At 37.8% G+C, this 26094-nt stretch overlaps 1 protein-coding gene across 5 annotated transcripts in view; it reads left to right on the top strand.

The window, feature by feature from the left end:
- Positions 1-26094, top strand: part of BABAM2 (BRISC and BRCA1 A complex member 2) — a 395194-nt gene that overhangs the window by 23303 nt on the left and 345797 nt on the right. For all 5 annotated transcript variants that reach the window (XM_007088867.2, XM_042982266.1, XM_042982264.1 and 2 more), the window contains exon 3: positions 17101-17177. In XM_007088867.2, coding sequence (XP_007088929.1) covers positions 17101-17177 — 77 coding nt within the window. The remainder of the gene's footprint in view (positions 1-17100; positions 17178-26094) is intronic.

Here is a 26094-nt window from a genome sequence, read left to right as displayed (position 1 = left end):
AAACTGAATACATTTGTGTAATTGGGACCTAAAAAAACCTGAACGTTATTAGCACCTCACACATCCTCCGGTGCTCTCCCCTTCCCATCACACACGCACAGAATAACCACCATCATGCCTTCTAAAATCAGAAGTTGGTTTTTCCTTTTTAAAAAAACTTAATATAAGTGGAATTTGTAACCCACAAACTGGCATTTTGTGTCTGGCTTCTTTGGTTCCGGCATTATGTTTGTGAATTTCTGTATTGTTGCGGATATATTCATTCTCCTGGCTGAGCAAGGACTGTTCCATTATGTGAACATACCAGTTTGTCTGTTGTGCTGTTGAAAGACATTTGGGTAATTCCGACTTTTTGTCTAATATGAACACTGCTGCTGTGAATATTCTAGTACATGTCTTTTGGTGAATGTTATGTATATGTGTCCGAACCCTCTGGATTTTAAATTAAGAATAGGATAAATAAATATTTAAAAATTACTTTAGTTCCATATTGTAATTAAAGGAGAAAGCTAGGGATGGAAGACAGAAGAGGGTAAAGAGGGATAGAAGGGAGGTAGAAGGACAGTGTGACAGGGAGATACAATTAAGAAAGAAGAAAAGAATATAGAGAAGAAAGGATGAAGAGAAACAGAGGCAAACATACAGCCATTGAGAGGGGCCCCTAAATTCAAGGTCCTAAAAAACTCTGTCTCAATCTTGAGGATTGGCTTCAAGGTATTATCATTTCCTGAAATGTGCCTCTCTACACCCCATCAGCACCTCTCTGAGGCTCTCTGACTTCCCGTCGACTCATTTACCTCCGTCTGTGCGGTGGACTCAGGTCTCTAAACAGACGACAATTGTATATACTTTGTTCTTTTTTTTCTTAAAATTTTTAATGTTTATTTTATTTTTGAGAGAGAGACAGAGCATGAGCAGGGGAGGGGCAGAGAGAGAGGGAGACACAGAATCTGAAGCAGGCTCCAGGCTCTAAGCTGTCAGCACAGAGCCGGACGTGGGACTCGAACCCACGAACCATGAGATCATGACCCGAGCTGAAGTTGGATGCTTAACTGACTGAGCCACCCAGGCTCCCCTATACTTTTTTCTATAAAGAAATGAGCAGTAAATGAATGTAGCTTTTGTGAATAGTATAAAGCTCTTTTTTCATAGGCTGTCTTTGCCCTCGGTAGATCTGTGAGGAATGTTTTTATAACCTCTCCTTAAAAATTGTTTTAAACACATGAGACAACATAAGTCTCAGAGAGACTGAGCATCTCATCCAGGGTTACTTCGCTGACAAGTGGTGGAGGCCAGGACTGGATCCTAGGACTGGATCCCAAGTCTATTCTACCAGACGTTATGTATTTTTTCTAGAGGGCATTGGCCAGGAAAAGATAGGAGTCACTTGTTAATACAGTATACTGTGGAATGGGTTTTCTAGCCATATTTATGCAACATCTTTAGATACGGACATAAAAAAAGCCTCTGTTACTGGCTAGAATTCAGACAAATTTGTTAGGCGATTGAGACTAAAACTTAAACATCAGGAATAGTTCAGTTTTAGAGCTCATTCAGAAAAAGTAGCTATCTAAAATAGCAGTATTTTCTAGGCAATAATTTACTACAAATGGGCTAGATCCCAGATCATTTGACAGGAGTTTGTAGATGCCTGCAAATTAAAGACTGAGGGGAGGGAATCCAATTTCGTAGTGGGTACTGGGACAGAAATTCAACATGTATTTATTTTATGGTCTCTCACTGAATAACTCTTTGACCTAAATTATCAGACTCCATTTATATATATATTTTTTACATTATTTAAGTCATTGAAGAGTTGGAAGCTTGGATGATGTTGCAAATCTTAACTAAAAGTGTATAATTATTGGCATTGTGGAATAATTTCTTATAGCACATCACTGTGTATTTAATTTTTCCTAAGAATATTACATAATGCTTTTGTGTAATAAAAATATCTTTAGGAATTGTTTATTGGCAGGTTTTTACAAATGTATTTATTAAGTCCCTCTTTATACATGTTATGTAAGAAATAAAAGAATATGTAAGTCTGAAGACAATTCTGCTGACCAAAATAGTTCAAATGGAGAATTGAAAGTATAGGGTGGTTGGCAGAATTGCTGAGATAAATTATTTTTAATTTTTAAAAAAATTTTTCAAAGTTTATTTATTTTTGAGAGACAGAGAGCGAGTGGGGGAGGGGTAGAGAGAGAGAGACACAGAATCTGAAGTAGGCTCCAGGCTCTGATCTGTCATCACAGAGCCCGATGTGGGGCTTGAACCCATGAAGCATGAGATCATGATCTGAGCTGAAGTCGGACACTTAACTGACTGAGCCGCCCAGGTGCCCCCCAGATTGGCAGTCTTTATGCACGAGTGGAGGCCTGGCATTTAAATCTGTGCTGTACTATCTCTAGACTTTCTTAAAAATTATGACTGACTGCCATGGATTATGCCAGCTGTCATGTTGCAAGATTGGGTGACCCCTCCCAACTAGATCATCAAATTAGTTAATGTCTTCTTACGAGGAATGAGTCCAAGAACATGTTGGAGCTACATCTGGGTGCAGATGAAGTAGTGTTGCAAATTCTGAGCAGTCAGATAATCTGATGATAAATTTTAAGCAGTGAACTGTGTTGATATTACTGACAATTTAGCAGAGATATCAAAAGAACACTGGAACAAATTAGTAGGGCTTGTTACTGTGATGGGGAAACCAAGGTGGATAGGGAGAATGGGGGACATCAAAGTAAAGCAATTTATCTTCCTATCCAAGGACCTTCAGCATTTAGAGGATCTTTTGAGAAGTTTTCTCAAATCGCCTATGGTGAAAGATAAGAGCTTAAAGATTTTTTGACTCTGTAACCAACTGATACTTTTGTAAAATATAATAGAAATGAATTACTAGAAAAATGAAGTAAAAAAGACATGAGATACAAGGCCGGGTTTTAAAATACTGGATTCGTCAGACTTAATACTGGTCTTACATATTGCTGTGAAAGTTTCTTATTCTCAGCTTTTCTGTTTATCTTATTACAGATGACTAACAGTTTATAGTGTAGCACTAGCCCATGAATCCTACTTTGAGCGGCATTGTTCTAGAAGGATTTCTGCATTCTAACAATCCAGAAGTTGGCCTTTGTGGAATTCTGTTTGAGAGTAGAGATAGTTACATTATTTAAGTCATTGAAGACTTAAATAATCACTAGTACATTAGTGATAAGTAATTCCTAACTGTACATTAGATAATCTAGGCTATTGCTGTTTTTTTCTTTTTAAACAAATATGGTAGAACAAATATGGTGGATGGTTGTAAGAATGAAGACTTCTCTCAAAATTACTAAACTTTTCAGTTAGTTGGGACAGTAAAAACTGAGAGAGCATCATTGCTTTGTTTATGTAATTTGCTTGTATTATTTATTTTTGAGAGAGAGAGAGAGCACGAGCAGGGGAGGGACAGAGAGAAAGGGAGACACAGAATTGGAAGCAGGCTCCAGGCTCTGAGCTGTCAGCACAGAGCCTGACGTGGGGCTTGAACCCACAAACTGCGAGATCATGACCTGAGCCGAAGTCGGAGGCTTAACTGACTGAACCACCCAGGCGCTCCTATTCACGCACTTTTTAAAGCTCAGACATTGTTTTGCTATTTGCTTATTAGAGTTGTATGTAGATTTATATTTTCTAAGTTGGTGAGCATCTTATATCAGGTCAGTGACTGGGTGGCATTTCAGTGAATTCACTGAATACACTGAATACAATTCACTGAAATTGTAACTGATGAAGATTTAGTGACTGTGCTAGGCACATTAGGTCAAATTTTCTTAGGTTGTTTTTGTTAAAATGTTGTCACCTGCCCTTTCAAGTTGGTTTTATGTAGTTCATGGTAGAGTTCATTTCTTTTTAAAAACTTAATAAAGAATTGCTGTTGGCTTTAGAATTCATATTATAGTATAATATTGTCTTAATCTAGTTGAGGATTATAGAATTTCAGGATTAGAGGCATTAAACTCTAACGACTACCATGTGTTAAATGAACCCCTTTTAGGCTTCCCTGACAAGTGACTGTTGAGGCTGCTCCAGAGTATCTTGTCCCAGGGAAGCCCCCTGAAGCCCAAGGCTGCTCGTTGGGCCACTGATACTGTTAGAAACGGCTTTCCTATGTTGACTGAAACCTTATTGTGTCACTTCTACCTCGTGGTGCGATGTAGAACAAGTTTAATCAATCCCCCTTGTGATAACACTTCAGTAAATAAAGATAGCTATCGTGTTGTATTTTTCTCTTCTGCAGGCTAACATGGAGTCTTTGCTTATAACCATGTAATTTGTGTCCTTTCAACATCCCTGCTGGCTTCTCAGTGAGATCCAGTCAGTCTCTGTCCTTCTTAAAGTGTAACACCTAGAACTGAATGAAGTGAAAGGAAAGAATAAATAAAAAAGGAGAGGATCTGTATGGTTTACTTGGAGAAATGTTAGTAATCAGAAAAGCAAATAGCAGGCTACTGCGTATATTCTGGAAAAAAAGAATAAAGAACATTTCCCATTACATGCAAAAAAAAAAATCTAGAATTCTACGTATTTTGTAGAAGATCCCAAGAACAAATTACATTGAGAGTATCATTTTAAAGAACAATAAGCTTTATGCCAGCTCACCATCACAAAACATTGACCTGCTTCCAGTCTCTTCTTGCCCTCACACTTGGATAACCCATTGTGATACTATTCTCTTTGTTCTCCTGGGGGTTTCCTGCTCTGTAACATGAGGAGCATTATCAGCTCCATTAGATTTGCTTTAGAACCTAGAAAAATCATTTTACTGCCAGATTCAGTCTCTTATTGGTTGGACTACCTCTGAGAATTTTTGTCTGTGGAATGAAGAAGGTATAGTAGTATGGTGAGGGGGTCAATTGAAGTTCTTTTTGTTTTTTTTTAATATTGGAAATTATTGCCCAAGTGAATTAAGGGTTTCATGAACATAGTATTTGAGATGGACTCTCCGTCATATTTTTGACTTTGCAATTTATGCTTTTGAATAATCATAATAGAACGTACTTACTATGTGCTAGGCACTCTTCTAAATACTTTACGTGTACCAAGTCACTGGATCCTTATAACAACTCCATGAAGTGGGGCCGTTACCTCCATTTTGTGGATGAGGAAACCAAAGAAGAGACAATTTATTTGACTTGCACAAGGCTAGAAAATTCATAGTGTATAACAATAGTATCTTGAGCAATCGAAGAAAAAAATCCCCCCAAACCATTGAAAAACCGAAAATACATGGATACATTTATTTTAATTTTTTTTTAACGTTTATTTATTTTTGAGACAGAGAGAGACAGAGCATGAACGGGGGAGGGGCAGAGAGAGAGGGAGACACAGAATCTGAAACAGGCTCCAGGCTCTGAGCTGTCAGCACAGAGCCCGACGCGGGGCTCGAACTCACGGACCGTGAGATCATGACCTGAGCTGAAGACAGACGCTTAACCGACCAAGCCACCCAGGCGCCCCGGATACATTTATTTATCCCATTACCCTGTAGTTCCAGGTATGCTCATGTAGCAGATGTCCTTTCGTAATCACTTAAGTAGAAAAATTTGAGGATTTCAAAAATGTTTCTTCCATCTTTAGACAGCACCTTTCACCAACAGGAAAGAAAATCTATTAATTCCCTTCTTCTCTTCTTTTCCACTCCTCCATTCTCTCTCTTTCCCATTTTACCTCCACCTTCTCATGTTTCCACTACAGCTCATTCTAAAACTTTTTTTCTTCTTCTCCCTGTTCTTTCCCTCCACCTCTACCAGTTTTCCATCTACTCTTTTCTGTGCCCTGTGCCTTTGTACTGTTCATATTCACTCGAATATATTTTTCGTAAGAAAAGCATATGCTGATGGGCAGCTCAGTCCATTAAGTGTCCGACTTTGGCTCAGGTCAGGATCTTGCCGTCTGTGGGTTCCAGCCCCGCTTTGGGCTCTGTACTGACAGCTCAGAGCCTGGAGCCTGCTTTGGACCCTCTCCTGCTTGTGCTCTGTCTCTGTTCCTCAAAAGTAAACATTAAGCAAATTTAAAAAAGGAAAAAAGAAAAGCATACAACTGAGCTTTTAGTGTGAGGCATTGTGGAGGTACAAACATAAATGCAGCAAGTAACATGAAAGCCAGTACGGGAATGATCACAGCTCTGCTAGTTCATTCCCTTGAGAGTCTGTGCTACATGCCAAGATACTTTCCAGTCCTTCCCTGTAAGGAGCAGGAATTGAGATTGGGATTTAGATACATAATATACAAGTGGTATAAAATATAAAGCTCCCAGAATGCAGAGATTTGGGAATACATCCATTTAGGATATGTTTTGGGTCAAGGAATGAAAATGGTGACCTAAAAAGTTTACAGGAATATTTTTATGGAACAAATTCAAAGAGTTTAGCATAAAAATTGCCTTTTATGAAATTGTGTTTCTCCTTAAATGTGTAGAAATAGTATGTAAGTTGGCCTTGTCCTTGGAGATTTCTCATACCGTTTATTAATGAAAGAACTACTGGGGCGCTTGGGTGGTTGTTGCTTGGGCGTCCGACTCTTGATTTCGGCGCAGGCCATAATCCCAGGGTCATGGGATCCAGCCCCATGTTGGGCTCTGTGCCACGTGTGCAGCCTGCTTAAGATTCTCTCTCTCTCTACCTCTCTCCCTCTGCCCCTCTCCCCTGCATGCGTGTGCTCTTTCTCTTAAAAAAAAATAGTAAGAATTACCAACATTCCCACAGTTGAGATAGGAATCAGTCCAGGATATTTATGTAATTTGTTTTGACTTTGACATGACCTTGGAGTGTGCTTGTCATCCCCAGCTCCACTTGTTCACCTGTACTATTTATGGGGCAGTTATCAGGTGCTGCTGTGTGCCAGCAGGTGGACTATGGGGCACTGGATCCAAGGTTTAATACACTCTGTTTCATTACATAGCTTTCAGTCTAGCTGAGTATCTGTCTCCTTGGTTTTTGTCCCCATTTGAGGACAATTGTAGGTAAATATTTTCATTCCCCTACCTACCAGATCTAACTCATTCTTAGAGGCCAGCTGTATTCCAGTGACCCTTCCTTGATTACCCCAGCTAAAAGTGGTTTCTCCGCTCTGGCAACTTCTATTGTGCTTTTTTTCTTTAACCACTAATTTGGCAATTAATCATGTTAATTGCTTTGTGACTTGTATCTATTGTTGTCTTGAATTGTTATTTAAATTGTGCTTATTTGACTTTCATAGGTTTGATTTTTGTCTTCTGATTTATAGTTGCAGGTTCTTAAGAGTAGGGACTCCTTTCTATACTCTTGCAGCAGTGATTGCTAAACTTTTTTTGATTATACACCTCAATTTAATTATGAACCCTCAATACATGCATACTTATTTAATTATAACATATATTTATAGGTTACAAAACATATATAGGATATAAATTAAAAATAATGAGATAAGATAAATAAGCAATATTGTAACAGTAATCTTATTACATATAATAGGGTGTTTTCACCTGTCATTCCTGAAAAAGAAATTTGCAAAAATATATGGATACTAATGAAAGAAGTGCAGCATTGACTGTATACACAATGCCACAAGACTAGTTTTTAATTCCACTTGGTCGTGTCGGTTTGATTTTAGCCACCCTGACGGGTGTGTTGTGGGGCCTCATCGTAGATTTAAATTGCGTTTCTCTAGTGACTAATTAGGTTAAGCACCTTTTCACTTTTATTGGCCATTTGGATCCCTTTTTATGACGTATTCCTTCAGGTCTACTAACATGTCTTTTTCCTATCAATTTATAGGAGTTCTTTATATATTTTAATACCAGTTTTATGTGTTGCGAATATCTTGTCTCACCCCATGGTTTGTCTTTTCACTCTTTAATGTTTTTTTTTGTTGTTGTTGAACAGAAAATCTGATAATAATATAATCCGATTACCCATCTTTTCTTTCATAGTAGTACTTTTGGAATTTTCATGGTTTTTTTTTTTAATGTTTATTTTTTATTTTTGAGAGAGAGATATAGTGTGAGTGGGGGAGGAGCAGAGAGAGAGGGAGACACAGAATCTGAAGCAGGCTCCAGGCTCCAGGCTCCAGGCTCTGAGCTGTCAGCACAGAGGCTGATGCAGGGCTCGAACTTGAGAACTGTGAGATTATGACCAGAGCCAAAGTTGGACGCTTAACTGACTGAGCCACCCAGGCATCCCTGTCCACCAAGTTCTTGAACATATTCTGTTTACCCAATTAACCCTCCCCCATTTTCTTTTAAAAATATTTTGCTTTTGCTTTTCCCCTTCAGAGCTTCAATTCACTTGGACTTGATGTGAATGGTATGAGGTAGGGCTCAGGTTTCATATTTTTCCCATAAGTGTCTAGTTGACTCAGCACCATTTATTGAAAACAATTGCCTTTCCTTAGTGCTGTGCAGAGATGCCTCTGTCATAAACTAAGTGTCCAGATGTGTGGGAATCTGTCTCTCAACTCTATTCTTTGTCTATCTTTGTATCAATATTAATATTTTAATTACTAAGATTGATAATAATTTTTGATATTCCGTAGAATAATTTCTCCTATTAAGCTTTTTTCTTACTGTGATAAAATATACATAAAATTTATAATTTTAGCCAACTTTAAGTGTTCATCTCCGGGCATTAAGTCCATTCACATTGTTGTGTGATCATCACCATTTATCTCCAGAACTTTTCCTCTTGCAAAATCGAAACTCTGTACCCCTTAACTACCATTTCTTCCACTGTCCCTTCAGCCCTTGGCAACTACCATTCCACTTTCTGTCTCTGTGAATTTGATAACTCCAGGTACCTCACATGGATGGAATTGTACAGTGCTTGTCCTTTCGTGACCGGCTTATTTCACTTAGCATACTATCTTCACGGTTTATCCATGTTGTAGTGTGCATCAGAATTTCTTTCTTTTTTAAGGCTATTGAATACTATCCCATTATACATGTATGTCACATTTTGTTTATCCATTTGTCAGTCTCTGTTGACCCTGGGTTACTACCAGTTTTTGGCTATTGTGTATAATCCTATCAAGCTTTTCTTCTTCAAGAGAATATGGTCTATTTTTGGTTCTTGGCATTCCATTTACATTTTAAAATCTCCTTTCAGGTTCTGTATCAATTAAGGAGAACTGACATCTTTTTCATTATGTATCTTTTCATTTATGAACATACCTACGTTCATTTATTCGTTTTATTTTCTTCTAATAACAATTTTCTACACAGGGATCTTGCGCATCTTTTGTGACACTTATTTCTATGTATTTGATAGTTTGATGTTACTTTTGATGGCATCTTTCTAAAAGTTTTTATTTTTTAACTGGCTGTTGATGGTGTGTAGATATATGTATACAGTCTACAGTTGATGTTTGTGTATGTCCTTTGTTTAGCAACTTTGCTAAGCTCACATATTTCCAATAATGCCTATGAAGGTTTCAAAAGCTTTCTATATGCACAGTCATATTATCTTCACGCAAGTGTAGTTTTATTTCTTCCTTTCCCATATATATCCCCTTATTTCCCCGTGCTACTCTGTACTTGATAGGACTGTTGGTATAATGTTGAATTAAAGTGGTAAGAGTGGGTGTCATTTCATTCAGTCTCAAAGGGAACAATGTAACATTTTGTTATTAAATGCGATATTGTTGCAGGTTTTTTTGTAGATGGCCTTTATCATAGTAAGGAAGTTACTTTTTATCCTTATTTGTGAAGAGTTTTTAAAATCATGAATGGATGTTTAATTTTATCAAACACGTATCCAGCACTAATTGAGATAATCCTATTAATTTTCTCTTTTATGCTGTTAGAGTGAATTAAAAGCACCTATTAGAAAAGAAGAAAGGTTGAACATTAATAAGCGAAGCATCATCTCAAAATATTAAGATTTCCCCCCCTCCTAGTTAACTGTTGAAAATAGTGGGTGAGCCTATCATTCCTACTGGAATCATATTGTAATTTAAATCACATTTTTTGTTATAGGAACACCTACTAACATTTAAAAATACTCCCTCCTTTAGAGTTGAAATCTATCATTTATAAATGGAGATATAGCATATAACCTGGGAACAGCAATTGATGCCACATGAACTGGCAAATACATGTTTTCCTGAATATTTTAATTTTACAATTTTTAAAGCATTCTGAGCTGAGTCACATATTTTGGTGATGGCATTTTGGAATCCTCTGCTAAGAATTGGATCCATCACTTTCTAGTAGGATCTAGAAATAGATTTCAGGCTTTAGAGATGTAGAGGATATATGTGGTGTATCGGGAACATCATATGTCATCAAGCAAATAGTGCCATTCTTCTGAATGATGTAAAAAATCTATCTCAGTGTAACTTTATTGCCTCCTTTTACCAATTTTAATTCATGAGTCTCCTTGTAGAAAGGCCCCAACTTGACCTAGTGAGTTTTGATGTAGTCAACTAGATGGGCCGTAATTCCCTTTTAAGGCTGAGGGTGTAAAAATCTGTGAATCAGAAGGTCACATGCCTTTGTGGATAAAATGCCTATTTTATAGGTTACTTAGTAGCTGTTCACATAGCCTGTGGCAGTCTCCTAGCTTCTTTGCTGCTGCCTTTCAGTCTATAAACCATGATAATTTTGAAATTGCTTTGGTCTGAGTGGAATCATTGATGATAGGGTTAATTCAGGGAAAATAAATTCTGTATAATGAAAAGGTGGTGAATATGAACTAACAAGAATTCACTCTAACTTATGACTTGAGAGTCATTTACCAGGCAGTTACTGGTCTTTGAGCCTATTTTATTTCACAGTCACCTGTGATTTTAGATTGCCAGAGCTGAAGACTTCCTTCTCAGCTGATGTTGAATATTGTTGGTTAAGCACAAACGTCATCATCAAGAAAACAGGAAGCTATGTAGGAGAACGTGCCAAATGGTAAATTAATAGTGTAAAGGAAACTGACGCAGACTCAGGGAAGGAACCCTGGACTCATCTACTTTGTTCTTTTTAGATGGCTTGGAGAGTAGAAATGGTTTAAATCATTCTTTTTTAATTTTTTTCCCAGAAAGCTGATCAAATAATAGGTTTAGTATTAAATTGCAAAGCATATGCTTTACTTATATTTTGCATGATCTTAAAAATGCTAATGTCTTCAAGGTTGTAGAGTATCTTTGTATAACTTTGTTAATCCAGGTTAGTTGTTGGCTGTCACTAAAATCATATAAACTGTAGAGAAATTGTCAACTTTTCCTGTTTATAGTGATACCTTAATAATTGGAGTCAGATCTCAGGGGCTATGAGCAAGTAATAACTTAAAAAGGATTCAAATCCAAATTTACTTTCACTGTTTATTTAAAGAGTTTGCTAAATAAGTCAATAGTGTTACCATTGTAGAGCCTTTTAAAATCAATTTAGGAGGTCCTGTTTCCTCTTTTGCATCATTGATTTACATGTATATAGTTCTTATGCTAATTACTGCTAAATCATTTTCTTTTCACTAAAGCTGGTAGGGTAGAACACTGTTTTTGGCAACAGTTTGTTAGCCTTTACTTTTTATTATTTTAGGTACTTAATAAAGTGGCATTTATTGACAGATTTATAATTCACATTTTTTTTTTTTACTAATTCTGATGGTTTCCCCTTTAAATATTGAGGGATGATTTGGAGTGGTGTTTAAGAAAATGGGCCCTGGAGCCAGACATCCTGGGTTTGGATCCAAGTTCTGTCACTAACTAGCAAGATGCCCATCTTCCCTGTGCTTCAGTTGCCTCATCTGTAACATGGAAGCAATAATAGCATTTATTTCTGAAGGTTGCTGTGGGTTTAAATAGTTCAATCTAATTAAGTAATTTAGAATAGTACCTGCCACATAGCAAATGCTCAACAAATGTTAGTGCCTGTTGTTACTATTTATTGTGAAAACAGTAATTTTAGGAAGTGACTTTAAATATAAATTCTGAGTTACATGTACAGCTCTTCAAAGGGAGGACCTCTTACAAATAATCACACTTTGATCTCAGAGGTGAGGATAAGAGTATCTTCTTAATTCCAGTTAAAGCATTAGTTTTTGTCATGGAAAGAGCACAAGACTGGGAGTCAGTTTATGCATTAATTCGGCAAATCTTTATCTCCATACGTAGTTGTTGGAGTATCCGCATCCTGGACACCAGCTATCTATATGCTGGAGATTTGCAGATGATTGAAGGATGCCTGTGTCAGGGAGACCAAGGTGTGGCCAGAGTGCTCTGGGAGTGCTTTCCAGTCCCAGTGTTCTCACTGAGTGACTGTGAGATCCTTGACCTTCACTGTCATCGTCTGTAAAATGACAGTTGCTGACTTGAGTTTATGATGATAAGTCTGTACTAAAGTGTCATCAGTGCTGGATGCTTAGTACTATGCTAGATGCTATACTAGGACATTTAAAAAAGTATAGAACAGTTTTAGCACCAAGAATCTTATGACATGTTTGGGAAGACAAACCATAGTTGGAAACTAGATAAATAATAATCTTGGGAATCACGTGATTAGATGTAAGAAGCTAAGAGATGGATGCAAGTATGTGGGGGTTGTTATGCTTAGCGTTTTACTGTGTGTGTAGTTAGCTGGCTATAGTTCTGTAATAAGGCACTACAGTCAACTGCCTGGTCTGATGCCTTCGGGAATTCCGACTTGATAATTCCCACGTGCATAACCTGCAGAAGGTGGTTGTTTAACTCCCTTTGTTCTCCCATGTGTTAAACTTTAAAATAGTGCATTCCCAGCACATTGAGGTGATTAGAATTTAGTAAAAGATACATTTTTAAGGCATAGTTCTTCATCTAAAAACTTTTTTTTTCAATATAATGCCAAGATTTTTTGTTGTTGTTGTTGTTCTCATTACTGCTGTGTTCTGTGCACCTAGCACAGTGCCTGACAAATGGTAAGCACTCAGGAAATATAGTTGAGGGACAAATTTGAAATTACATTTAGTTGTCAACAATTTTTAAATCATTCAAAATTATCTTGTTATTAAAAGATACTGTTTGGAATACTGTTTTTTTTGTTGTTGTTGTTTTTTATGTTTATTTGTGTTGAGGACGAAGCAGAGAGAGAGAGAGAGAGAGAGAGAGAGAGAGAGAGAGAGAGCAAGCATGGGGACAGAGAGAGAGAATCCCAAGCAGGCTCCACACTGTCAGCATGGAGCCCAGTGTGGGGCTTGAACCCACAGAACCGTGAGATCATGACCTGAGCCCACGTCAAGAGCAGGTCACTCAACTGACTGAGCCACACAGGCGCCCCTGGAATTTTGGGTTTTAAACCTCACATCTAACTGTTAGGACAAGTTGCCATTATAAAAATAGAATTTTAATGAAGCCAGCAGCCTTTTAGTAGCTTTTTCATATTCCTAAAAGGAAATGATTTTCTAGATGAATGAACTTCTCCACTGTATTAGTTATCTGTTACTGACATCTGACTGCAACATCCTGTGGGACTCTATACAACAGCTGCCTAGCCAGGCCATTCCTAAAACCTGACACAGAGAAACTGTGAGGGATAATAAATATTAGCAGTGTGAAGTTTTGTGATATCATAATATAAAGACTTTCATATCTATTTTACTTGAAGACTGTTCATCAGTAGATACCCTGCAGTTTTTTCAAATATAAAAAGGATCTACTTTTTAAAATATTTATGTAATTATAAAATAGTTCATGTTCATCACAAAAATCAAAATAATGCAGAAAGGTAATCAAAGTTGTAAAAATTACTCCAAATCCTGCCACATTTTGGTGTCTCTCCTGAAATCTGTTTCTATGTGTAGACATACATGCACATAGGTCTGTCTTTTCCATAAGTGGAAGCATACTATTCATGTGTGTTTTTCCATCTTTTTAAACTCATGCCCTTGTTTCAGTAACAGAAAAGCTAATGCCCTCCTTGAATGCGATTTGAAATTTCATAGTAAATTAAGTAACGTGACCAAAACCGATTTTAGACAGAGGTAATTTAAGAAAGGGAAATATTTTTAGTTTAATCTTAAAAGAACCCTCAGGTAACATGACCTTGACTTGTTTTCCATAAAGCTGTTGATCCTAGGTAATATGGAAGATAGAGCACAGTAGATATTTTAAATAATTTGCTCAACATTTCATTGGAGAAACTGAGCACTGTTGAGGAGAGAGGCCTGCTAACGGCAGCTTAGTCTTTCCCCTGTTGCCTTGAATGGTTAAGTTCTTGGCCCACATTTGTATATTCCTCTTAGCAAAGCAGAAACCCTGCAGTTAACTGGAGATTAACCATTTTAACTTGGGAATGCTCTTTGGGGAGTGTGACCCCTGCCCTCGTCCCCACTCCAAGTAAGTGATTTTTCTGACAATGTACAGCACTCTCAAATGAGTATTGGCAAATTTTTCTTCTGTCTTTTCCGTGATGTTTCCATGGCCCTCATGGATCGGCTAGCCGCCCCCCCCCCCCCCCCCCCCCCCCCCGTTACTCGGGCTGTTTCCGCATATGATTTGGCTGTTGTCTCACACTGTACACTCTCGATTCCCCTTCTTCCTAAACTTGCTCTCCTTCTAGTCGTCCCTAGTCAGTAAATCCATGCCTCCATTGACACCGTGGCTCCCCTAGTCCAAGTATCTGTCATCTTTCTTTCCTGAAGTGGACTCCTGTTGGTTTCTGTTTGACTTCTTTACAGTCTCTTTTTCCATACAGTAGACAGGGTGATCTCTTAAAAAGCATAGAATCAGATAATATTACTCTTCTTAAAACCCTCCTTTGAGCTTGGAATAAAACCTGAATTAATTGCCACCACCTACAAGGCTCTGCGCGATCTGTCCCTTGCTTACCCCTGTCCTAATCTTTCTCTGTTCTCTCCCTCATTCACTCTGCTCTAGCTGCATCGCCCAGACATATAAAGATTTCTTCCCCCAGATATATGCAGCTCGTTCCTGCCTTCACGCCTTTGCACCAGCTGCTTCCCCTGCCTGGAGTGCTCTGCCCCAGAACTCGCCTGGGTAGGCCCTAAGCCCGTGGTGTCCTGCAGGTTTCGGATTTCACCTCCTCCGAGGTCTTCCCCAGTCTTCCGTGTAATGTAGCCCCCATTTCGCTGCCACGCTACTTTATTTCCTTCATAACATGTAGCAGTTTCGAACCATTTTTATATCTTCCTCTCTTGTTTATCGCTTCTTTTTCTTTTGCCAGAATTTTAAGTTCCATGGGACCGTAGATCTTGTCTGTCTTGTCCACCCTGTATTCCTAACACACAGAACAATGCTCAGTAAATCTTACCTAAGTAAAAAAAAAAAAAAAAAAAAAAAAATGGGGAGGGAACCACTCAGATGGAGAAATGTGCTTTTTAACACCCTAGGGTGGCTGGAGCCAAGCTGTTCACGTAGGAAGGGAAGAAGGAGGAGGGACAGAGCACAAAGCACTGTTTTAGCCTGAGTTAAAGCATAAAGTAAATAATACAAAATGTGGCCCAACAGTGAATGTAACAATTGAGAAACTAATTTCACGTTGAAGAAGGACTAGTTATTCAGACTTAGAATCCGATTAATCCTCAGGATTTCCTGTGCTGTTAATAACTTCAGTTGCTAGGCTATATAAGATAATATAAGATATTTTGATCTAATATAAGATAATTTGATCTTCATGCCTCAAAGAGGCACTTGATTGTGAATGTTCATTATATTTTGTTTTTTATTAAAAAATAATTTTAAGGCATCGTTCATGGAATATGTGCAAGAGAAGAAATTCTTAGTGTTGCTTGTAGGACCATTTCTGTCATTAGATTATATTTTGTAATGCTTTAATTTATGTGTTTTCCATAAGTTTTCAAATAACTGCTGTGCTATGGTCTAGAAAAGATTGTACTATAAGGGAAATATTTTAGTACCTTTAATAAAATATGCCCTGGAGATTTTTTTTTAAATTGAACAGTAAAGGAAAATGTGTTCTTAAAACCTATAAGAAATTAAAATCATTTTACTCTGCAATTACTAGTTTAGCTTTGTTGTTTAGTTTATAAACTGTTGTTTTTTGTTGTCCCCTAAAGATAAGAGGAGAAATCAACCTAGTGATTTATGATTAAATACATCTGAGTTAAGCTTTCTGTCTGGTTCTTTTCTCTTTTTACATTTTGGGAAAAAGTTATGGTAAATCTAATATGAGATCTGAGTTAGCTTTTTTAGAGTCCACTTTTCTCAAATTTATTTTCAAATGACTGTTGCCTTCAAAGTGGCCATCCAGGGAAGTTGTACATTTATTCCAACAATGCTTCCATTCCTTAAAATAACTCTTTTCAGAGACGCTTCATAGTCAGTTTTGGAATTATGAAAGAAGCTTGGCATTTTTTGCTTTATTTTATAATTGAAAAACCTCAACTTTTAGAACTAAATGAAGACATATAATTTCCTCAGTTGACTTTGTATTAATATTAATTAATGAAGCCAGTGCTGCTGTCATGCAGTTGAAGTTATGACTTGTGAGACCATGAACGATATCTTGTAAATTTGTTTAAAGAACAAAGAACATTGAAAAGAAACCAAACACCTGAGTGACCAGTTCACCTCCTTTTAAATTTACACTTTATCTGAAACTGAGGGCAGTGCCTTGTGCCCCTCTGCAGAGGGAAGACAAGGGGGTGCCAAATCGAGAGGAAGCACCTCCCCTTTGGGGAGAAAGAGGAAATGACCTGGTGTCAGGAAAAAAGGCCAAAGTGGGCTCTTTTTAGTACTGAGTGAAAGCTAAGAGTCTATATTTAAAATCTGCCCCTAAAACTACTCTTCTTTTACAATTCTTGGCATCAAAGAGTACAGACCTGTTTTGGAAGATACACCTACTTTGAAAGCCCAGGTACACGTATTTGAGAGGAGTAGCTGGAGCTTTGTTGGTGTTTGTTGTTAGAAGGCATTTAAGTTCTATTGTGAGATAAACGGATCATGTGTTTCAGGGCAGATCTTAATGTCTTGGCCTCTGTGACCATCAAGGGCTTTTATTTTGTTTTATAAGCCAGTGCTTTAATCTTTTATCTATAAAGATCACTTTTTTATTTACTTTATTAAATATCATAAACGTGTGGGTTTTTTATAAAAAAAAAATCTTTTCTTATCTTTCTTTTTTTTTTTCTAAAGCTGCACATCATTGACTCCTGGACCTAACTGTGACCGATTTAAACTGCACATACCATATGCTGGAGAGACATTAAAATGTAAGTAAATGATGACTATTTTATTGAAAATGTACATTACAGTGCTAGTTATCAGACTTTGTGCTTCAGTTTTTATTTCTGGCTATTAGGTATTATCACTAGGATTTACCACTTAAAAAAAATTTTTTTTAATGTTTATTATTTATTTTTGAGAGACAAAGAGACAGTGTGAGCAGGGGAGGGGCAGAGAGAGAGGGAGACACAATCCAAAGCAGGCTCCAGGCTCTCAGCTGTCAGCACAGAGCCCGATGCGGGGCTTGAACTCGCAAGCTGTTGAGATCACGACCTGAGCCGAAGTCGGATGCTTAACTGACTGAGCCACCCAGGCACTCCTAGGATTTACCACTTTTAAAAAATTTGTCTTTTGGGGCTCCTGGGTGGCTCAGTCGGTTAAGCAGCCGACTTCGGGTCAGGTCACGATCTCGCGGTCCATGAGTTCGAGCCCCGCATCGGGCTCTGTGCTGACAGCTCGGAGCCCAGAGCCTGTTTCAGATTCTGTGTCTCCCTCTCTCTCTGACCCTCCCCCGTTCATGCTCTGTCTCTCTCTGTCTCAAAAATAAATAAACGTTAAAAAAAAAAATTAAAAAAAAAATTGGCCTTTTAATTTGAGTTCTATTCAAAGTAAGGCAGTTGGCAGGGAATAAGCGGTGGTCAAATAGGCATACACTGAAATTCTTAGTTTTTAGGCCTGTGCAGTAGTTCTTGCATTTTTTTCCCTCTACTGACAGATCTTATGTAATTTGTCAACAAAGAGAGTCCATTGCTTTAAAACACCTGACTATTTAGAAACAGCTTTTAGGTAGGAGCTTCTAACTCCCTTCTGGAACTATTGCTGCCAAGAACCAACTCCTGATTGCCACCTGAGCAGAAGAGTCTTCCCTCAGAGACTCTTGGCATAGATTAGGATTGTCAACAGGTTACCTCTTTTATAGCAAGGGTTGGAAATGCAAATGGCAACCGTGGCCAGACTAGTCACAGAAATGAGGGGGACAGGCTAGGTGTGACAATTGGGCACACCTACCGTCTTGAGGGGACTGCCTCTGTTGAGAGGTGGAAATCTGAACTTTTATATAAATTCTTTCATTTTAGGGTCCCAACTACTTTTTCAAAAATTAGAAACATAGTGTGGGCCAACATAAAGTGGGTCAAACCAAATGTGTGTGGGGCCTGGCTCGAGCTCTTCGACCACTGATTTGTGATCTTGATGAAGAGCAGTCAAGACCTACTGTTGGGTTTAGTCCACCGTCTACATCTGCCTACATTGTATCAGCCCTTCTCTGCTGTTATTACCAGTGCTGACGCTCTAGTGCAGCGTGGAAATGATGGTGGCTTTGGTGGGTTAGTCCCAATCTCATCAGGAATTTTCTCTCCGGAGCCTATTCTTGTGGCAAAGAAGATATTGAAGTCTCTCTGGTCTTGAACAGAGGAATAAGGAACATAAATGTTAAAGATGGGACAGATGAGTAAATAGTGCCTTTCATGTGGACTATTTATTTATTTATTTATTTATTTTTATGAAATTTATTGTCAGATTGGTTTCTATACAACACCCAGTGCTCATCCCAACAGGTGCCCTCCTCAGTGCCCATCACCCACCCTCCCCTCCCTCCCACCCCCCATCAACCCTCAGTTTGTTCTCAGTTTTTAAGAGTCTCTTATGTTTTGGCTCCCTCCCTCTCTAACTTTTTTTTTTCCCTCCCCTCCCTCATGGTCTTCTGTTAAGTTTCTCAGGATTGTGGACTCTTTTTAAATTATAGGCCACCAGGGGCTACATCTTAATATTCTGTAGCATCACAAATGCAACATTAAGCAAAAAATATAGGACATGCTGACTTGTTAACCTGGCGTTACTATTAGATCATTCTCTGGAAACCATTAAAATACATAAGAATTTCACCTGCCTGAGGTAGTGGGACATTCTAGATTGTTTCTGAAAAAATTATTAACTAAATTTAGAAGAAATGATCCAACTAAATCATTCACGTGGCTAAAAATGTAAAAAAGTCCAGAAATTTTTTACACGTGAAAGCTGTAGTCCTCTGTTAGGTTTCTTCCCAAGCCCGGTCCTGTTTCCCGAGGGAGTCACTTACATTTTTTTTTGTAAAACTGTTTCAGTATGTAGTTCTTCTGGGGCTGCTCTCCATATGTCTAAATAATGTTTATGCCTCTGTTTCTTGACATCAATTGTAGATATTATTATCTTTTAACTCTCTGCTCTGATACATAAAGCATTGGCCTGTCTTCATTGAACTCTGTGTCTCTCTTCTTTCTTCCTCTTCAGTGCAATTATATCGCCACGATTGGTTCCTGTGTTGGTTACTCTGTAGCTTGAACATTTTTCCTTTCTTTCTTAAGGACCACTGTCAGCATTGTATGGCACAGCTAAACGAACAGCTCCTAAAACATTCGTGGCACGTGCCTGGCACGCAGTTAGCATCTCTGTGCACTCGTGACAGCTACTTGGTATACTTTTATTTACTTTCCCCTTAACCATAGAGAGTGCCTTTTGGCTCCCCACTTTGTGAGATGAAGGTATTAGCTCCCGCCCTTCCCTCCATGCCTCTTCTTTCACCTCCCAAGTTTTGTATTCTTTTCCTTTTGCATCGTCAAAATTAATAACTTATCGTTTGTTCTAAACCTAGAGTTGTCTTCTGTGCTTCGTTTATAAATCGCTTGAATGCTCCTGTACAGTTATCTCTATGGGATTTGCCTGTAGCCTTCTCTTCCTTTTTCTGTAGCCTGTGTATTGAAAATTCTCTGTTTTGGTAGAATTAAAACATAATTGCTGGAACACAGTAAAATACCTTGCTTAGATTCCACTTCTCTCTCTGCTCTCCTCCCTTTCCTGTAGCCCTTCCTGATCAGTTTTATTTACCATAGTCATAACTAGGTATCTTAATTTCGAAGAGCTCTCTCTTGCTTTTGCTTTCTGTTCCTCTTTCACAACATTTTGTTTTTATTTTATGAATATGGTATCTTGAAAGCTTTCAAAGAACGTGGATTTTTAAAAAAGCTTTCTTAATTATTTTAATTTTCCCCAGGGATTGTATTTTTGTTTGTTTATCATCTTTTCCCCTCTTTACTATTCTGGAGTCTTTCCTTAAATAACAGATGGGTTTCAGTTATCTATGTATGTTTATGACAGACAATGAAACATCGAATAGGACTTCTTTATGGGTAAACCGAGCTTACTGAGTGGTGGATTAATCATGGACGAGCTGTTAGGATGAGGAACTCCTATGTGTCATATTATGGAGTTCAGCTGTTCTGGCTCTCCCCCAAATTGTCCTAGTTTTTTTAGCAAATCCCCTATCTTTTTTCAAGGGGGCATACACATCTGGCCACCATACCAGTTTTGGGGGATGGGTATCATAGACTCTTCCTCATGGAGCTTGCAGTTAATTTCCCCATCCTTAGCCCCAGTTTTCATTTTTCCCTTTCCTCACTCTGGATGACTACAAGTTTTTATGGGTCCACCAGGACAGAGGGCTTCCCTCCCAGCAGTAGCCTCTTCCTCACATTCCTGCAGCCAAAGCTTTCTCTGCCCTGTCTCATCAGTTTCTACTCTTCCATTTGCATTCTGCCTTCTAGGAATTTGCGGAAATTGCTCATCTACTGATTGCTATTCTCTTCCCTTCCTCTTCACTTAATGTTGTTTTGAATTCTTATTTTCTGTGTTTCATTATCGTTTAATGGAAGGGTGGGTCTTAGGAGGGAGAAGAAATAAATGTGCGTTGGTTAGTCCACAGCCTTTTTGCCAAAAATGATGGAACCTCACAAAGATCTTACTAGCTGTATGAGTTTATGCTGGAAAGCATTTACTAATCTATACCCTTTCGTTACTATAAGATTTTCCCAGGGAATCTCTTATAATACTGATGATTAGGGTATTTGCCTGGAATACCCCATATAAGTTAATTATGTCCTCTTAAGCTACTGCTCTATATGATTATTATGTACTAGGGACTTAATTTAGGCTGTAGAATGCTCTGTAATGAATAAAAAATGAACTTTGTATATTGAGGTTCTTCCACATTAAGGTGAGTCAAGGTTCTAGCCTGAAACAGCCCACAGCCAAATAAAAGGAAAAGACAATTGATAACGAACTACGTTTATAAAAGTTCATTGAATTTGAAGAATGAGCTTTTTTTTTTTCTTCTGAAATTCTTGACATTATTTAGGAAGGCTTTCTGAAGGATGTTGGTCTTATGATCAAGCTAATGTTAGAATCCCTTGCTTTAAAAAAATTATCTGGTAAACTTGAAAAGTGGCATACACTTTGAGGTACCGCAGTGTTTCGGCATGGAAGCCAAACTACAAACCTTTTAAAACTTCCAGATGGAAATTGTTTTTTGATAGCTGTTGAAAATGTGATAGAATTGTCAAAAATAAATCAACTACATAAATTATGAAACATAAGCCACTGTTCTCCTGACAGTACAAAAATGGAAAAATTTACACGAAGAAAATCAAAACAAACCTTTTGAGATAGTTAAAACTTAAGTGATGATCAGCAGAACCATCTTTACTGGACTGGTGTTTTGTAAATCTCCCCACATAAATTTGTTCATGTCAGTGATTACATAGCAAGGTTATTTTACTTTCCTTAGTTTGTATAATATTTAGGCTATAGTTAAAGTGTCTTTCTACAAAACAGATGAACATAGGGGAAGTGAAGGAAAAATAAGATAAAAACAGGGAGGGAGGCAAACCATAAGAGACTTTTAAATACAGGGAACAAACTGAGGGTTGCTGGAGGGGATGTGGGTGGGACGATGGGCTAGATGGGTGATGGGCATTAAGGAGGGCACTTGTTGGGATGAGCACTGGGTGTTGTATGTAAGTGATGAATCATTGGGTTCTACTCCTGAAATTAATACTATGCTGTATGTTAACTAACTTGAATTTAAATAAATAAATTTAAAAAAATGAAAAAAGTATCTTTCTTTGTGACTATACTTACTTTAAAATTACAGTATTCCAAAATTAATTGTTTCTAGCTTTTTTTTTTTTATATATATAAATGTTTCCGAGAGGAGTTTGTTGAGACATGATGTGTTGGTAGAAGTAGTAATGTAGAACACTTAGATATTTTATTAACCTCGATAATTAGTATAAGTTTATTCTGTGTGCTTTGAAGTTCATGGAAATAGATAATTTACTGTATCAACCAAATTTATTGTAAAAGAATAAATCATTCAAAGCAAATCATGAATTTGCAAAGAATCTTTTTCCCTCTTGGAGAACACTAAGATTTTGCATTGCTTTAAAATTAATGTTACACTCCGTTTTCTTTTCTTTCTTTCTTTTTTTTTTTTAACTCCTTCATTTTACTTTTAAAAAACCTGGCAAGGCCAAACACTTCCTACATATGTTTTTACTCCATCCATTTTTGTAACCTCAAATATATTATATCCAAGATCAGTAAGGTCATAGTGGTTAGTTATCACAAGACCTGTGATTGAGTTCCACATTCTACAACCAACACAGTGTTCATCTTTACATAATTAGCTATTATTCTGTACAACCAATATTTTAACAAAAGTAGTTTTCTAAAACAAATACATACCACTGAAGAGTTACGTAGTTTAACAGTCCTTGGAAAATAACTGTCATTGCAAACAGAAAAGCTCTTTGCCTTGTTGGGGAAACAGACCCAGAATGAAACTTAATTTCGTGGTAGCAAGAGATGAATAAGTATAGATTTAAATTATATTCTGTGGTAACTACTAAATAAATATTGTTTAACTCATACCTTTATCTTTCTAAGCACAGGGTAATGTCTAACCCAGGGCTTTACAGTCTCAAAGCCATTTGTGTAAACAACTTTATCTGAAGTTTCTCATTAAATCCTATTGAAAACTTGCGGTGGGTGGTTTCAAGAATAATTTTAACCAAGGCCGACTCGAGGTATTTGGAGCTTATAGTGATTTTGTTTCATAACTTTAAATTCAGTGAAGTTAGAGATGGACACTGCGTTGTTTATTAAATGATGTCTCCAGGCCCCAGCATGGTAAAGATACTCAGTTCAATATTTGTTGAAGGAATGGAGTAAATGCATGCATGCGGGAATTAATGAAGCTTAACGTTCAGATTTTTATTGGTTGAAGTATCATGTTATAAAGAATGTGGCGTTCTGTCATTTGTATCTGTCTTTTGCCAAAAGAAACTCAGTCTTTAGAAGTTATTGATTATACAAGGAATTTTTAAATTGGAACAGTGCTGTTAACAATTCAGAAAAAAGCGAGGATCATAGAATACTCTGTAGATTTGGAGTCTGTATCAATTTTGTCTTTATATATTTCACTTTGTCCTCAAAGTAGATTAATGAAAAAAGCATGTAATTCAAATTTATATTTCAGAATATTTTATATGTTAGAAAACAGTTATTCTATAAATGTTCCCTCTGTGAACAAAGGAAACTGTGCAGTTAATGATAATGAAAGACAAGGGAGAGGACATATTTCTCCCACGAATTCGTGCATTGATTCCTACAGACTTACCCACATTCAAAATTAAATCACTGAAATAAAAAAGACCAGAAGATGACAGCACATTAGGAGTGGTGTTCTTGTTTCTTCAGCTCTTTTAATGTGAAGAGACAACCGTTGGTCAGTGCAAGAATTGCCAATTTGTGAAAGATTCTCCTGCAAGATCTCAAAAGATGTCTGAATTAAAGAGAAGTCCTTGAATTTCACAATGGTAGAAGAGACAACCGGTACTTACTCGAACAGGATTGGAAAAGTGAATCTTCAGTGATCGAGACTGATTTACATAAAATACAGGTTAAGGGCTAGGATGATGCCACTAAACTGAGTGAAAATCTACCAATTATAACAAAACTCAGAGGAAGATTGATGAGCTTCCTATAAACACATATTTGTAAATATAGCAGCTCTAGTCACTGTGTTTAACACTCTTGAAGAAATTACTATGTTTGTGTTTTTGTGGACCCAATGAATAGGGCAGGGAGGGAGGCTGTTTTGCTATTTTATTTCCTTTCCCTAGCTTATTGCCTGGCATTTAAAAGGGCTCCTTTAATAGATGTTAGTGGAATGCATTAACTGTGTTTGTTCTTTGGATCTGGCCATGGTGAGGTTTGATGAAGAAGTGAGAGAACTTTGAAGTATTCTCACTTTTACAAGTTCTTTGAATGGCACTACTTATGTAACTATATAAAGAGATTATTTAAAAAAAAAATTTTTTTTTTAATGTTTATTTATTTTTGAGACAGAGAGAGACAGAGCATGAACGGGGGAGGGGCAGAGAGAGAGGGAGACACAGAATCCGAAACAGGCTCCAGGCTCTGAGCTGTCAGCACAGAGCCCGACGTGGGGCTCGAACTCACGGACCGTGAGATCATGACCTGAGCCGAAGTTGGACGCTTAACCAAGCCACCCAGGCGCCCCATATAAAGAGATTATTGAAACGTTTTAAATATATTGAGCAAGTCTGTGACCAGTACCAAACTGTTTGCTAGCATTGGTTTCAAATTTGAAATTATCTTTTGTTTAAAATTTGTATTTTTCATACTAACAATTTTTTCTTAATCAGGGACTGTTTGCTTATAAGAAACCCATTGAAATAAACATAAAGAGGGTGTTTGTCTTTATGAGGAATTAAATGAATTCCATGGTGCCCAAGGGCAGGAAGCACAGCCCAGGCCTCAGAGGGGCTGGAACCTGGGACTGGCAGGAGGTGGACACTATAGACTCAGTCGGCATTTGTCCTTGTTTGTCTGTCTGTCTCTCCTGCAACACGCTCTGTTGTCACTTGATTCCCATTATTGTTTTTCCCAAGATTCCTCTGTTTCTCCTCACATCGAGTGGAATGGGCTGAGCCCCCTGTGTGGTAACTCAGTTCAGGGCCACCAGAGACAGCCTATGGTCTTTGAGTCTAAATTCCTGGGAGAGAAGGTTTGATTGGCAGCTTGGACTGGGTGCCCACTCCTGATCCAGTGGTTTGGCCAAGAGTTTTGGGTGATGGTTACCAGGGGACAGTTTTAGCACAAGGGAAGCATGAGCTGGGCAGGTACCCTGAGAGGCATCAATTACATTGTTACAGGAATTCTTTCTAAAGAGGTTCCAAATGAAACTATAGACATTTGCCGTTTGTCTTTAACAATCGGAGCAATACAGTTGTTTATCATTTGAGAGGAATGATGAACTTTTCAAAGCCGTTTGCAACAGAGTGAAGAAGTCATGCCAAAAAATTACCCCCAAAGGTTTTGAACTGGAAAGACTTTCCTAGAGGAAAATCCTTATTTTCAGAGGAGAAAGTGAAAAAAAAGATTTTGATTTGGATACTCCATTCTCTCCCATGTCCTCAGAGGAACATTGTAAAATTACTGTTCATTTCCAAGGCTTTCATACGACATCACTGAATTTAAATTTGTATTTTTTGGGGAATGATTGCAATGAAATGAAACCAACCTTAGAACTGCTCTTTCAATGGAATGTTTTATTAAACAGTGGTGAAACATATACAAAGATTTTTGCAGACACGTTGCAAATAGTGTTCCAGAACTTCTACTTTACTGGATCTTGAAACTCAACTTCATCTTTGATTCCATCCCTTTAAGTGACTTGCGTGTGCGTGCATTTACACAGCACTTCTTGCACTGCAGGTCTGTTACATACTGTTTTGTAGCCAGCTGCATTGTAAACTCAGAATGCTCTTTTTTTCCTGTTCTTCATCCTGTAAGATCTTTCTTATGCAGCACTGTGTAGAGACACTCTGGGTCCTGACACTGATGGCTGTCAAACAGAAACTAAACACCAGAGACGTAGCACCCGAAGGTCCCAGCGGTGTTGTGGCGAATGTTGCACCAGCTGAGAAAGATATTTAGGTCCTGTTGATTTAATCTTATCTGTAAGAATTTTGCACTTTGTTTGGTTTGTTACTATACCTTGTATTT

This window comes from Panthera tigris, chromosome A3, assembly GCF_018350195.1.
Source record: "Panthera tigris isolate Pti1 chromosome A3, P.tigris_Pti1_mat1.1, whole genome shotgun sequence".
NCBI lineage: Eukaryota > Metazoa > Chordata > Mammalia > Carnivora > Felidae > Panthera > Panthera tigris.
Note: the sequence above shows the minus strand (reverse complement) of the source record. Positions and strands in the feature narration are given on the sequence as shown.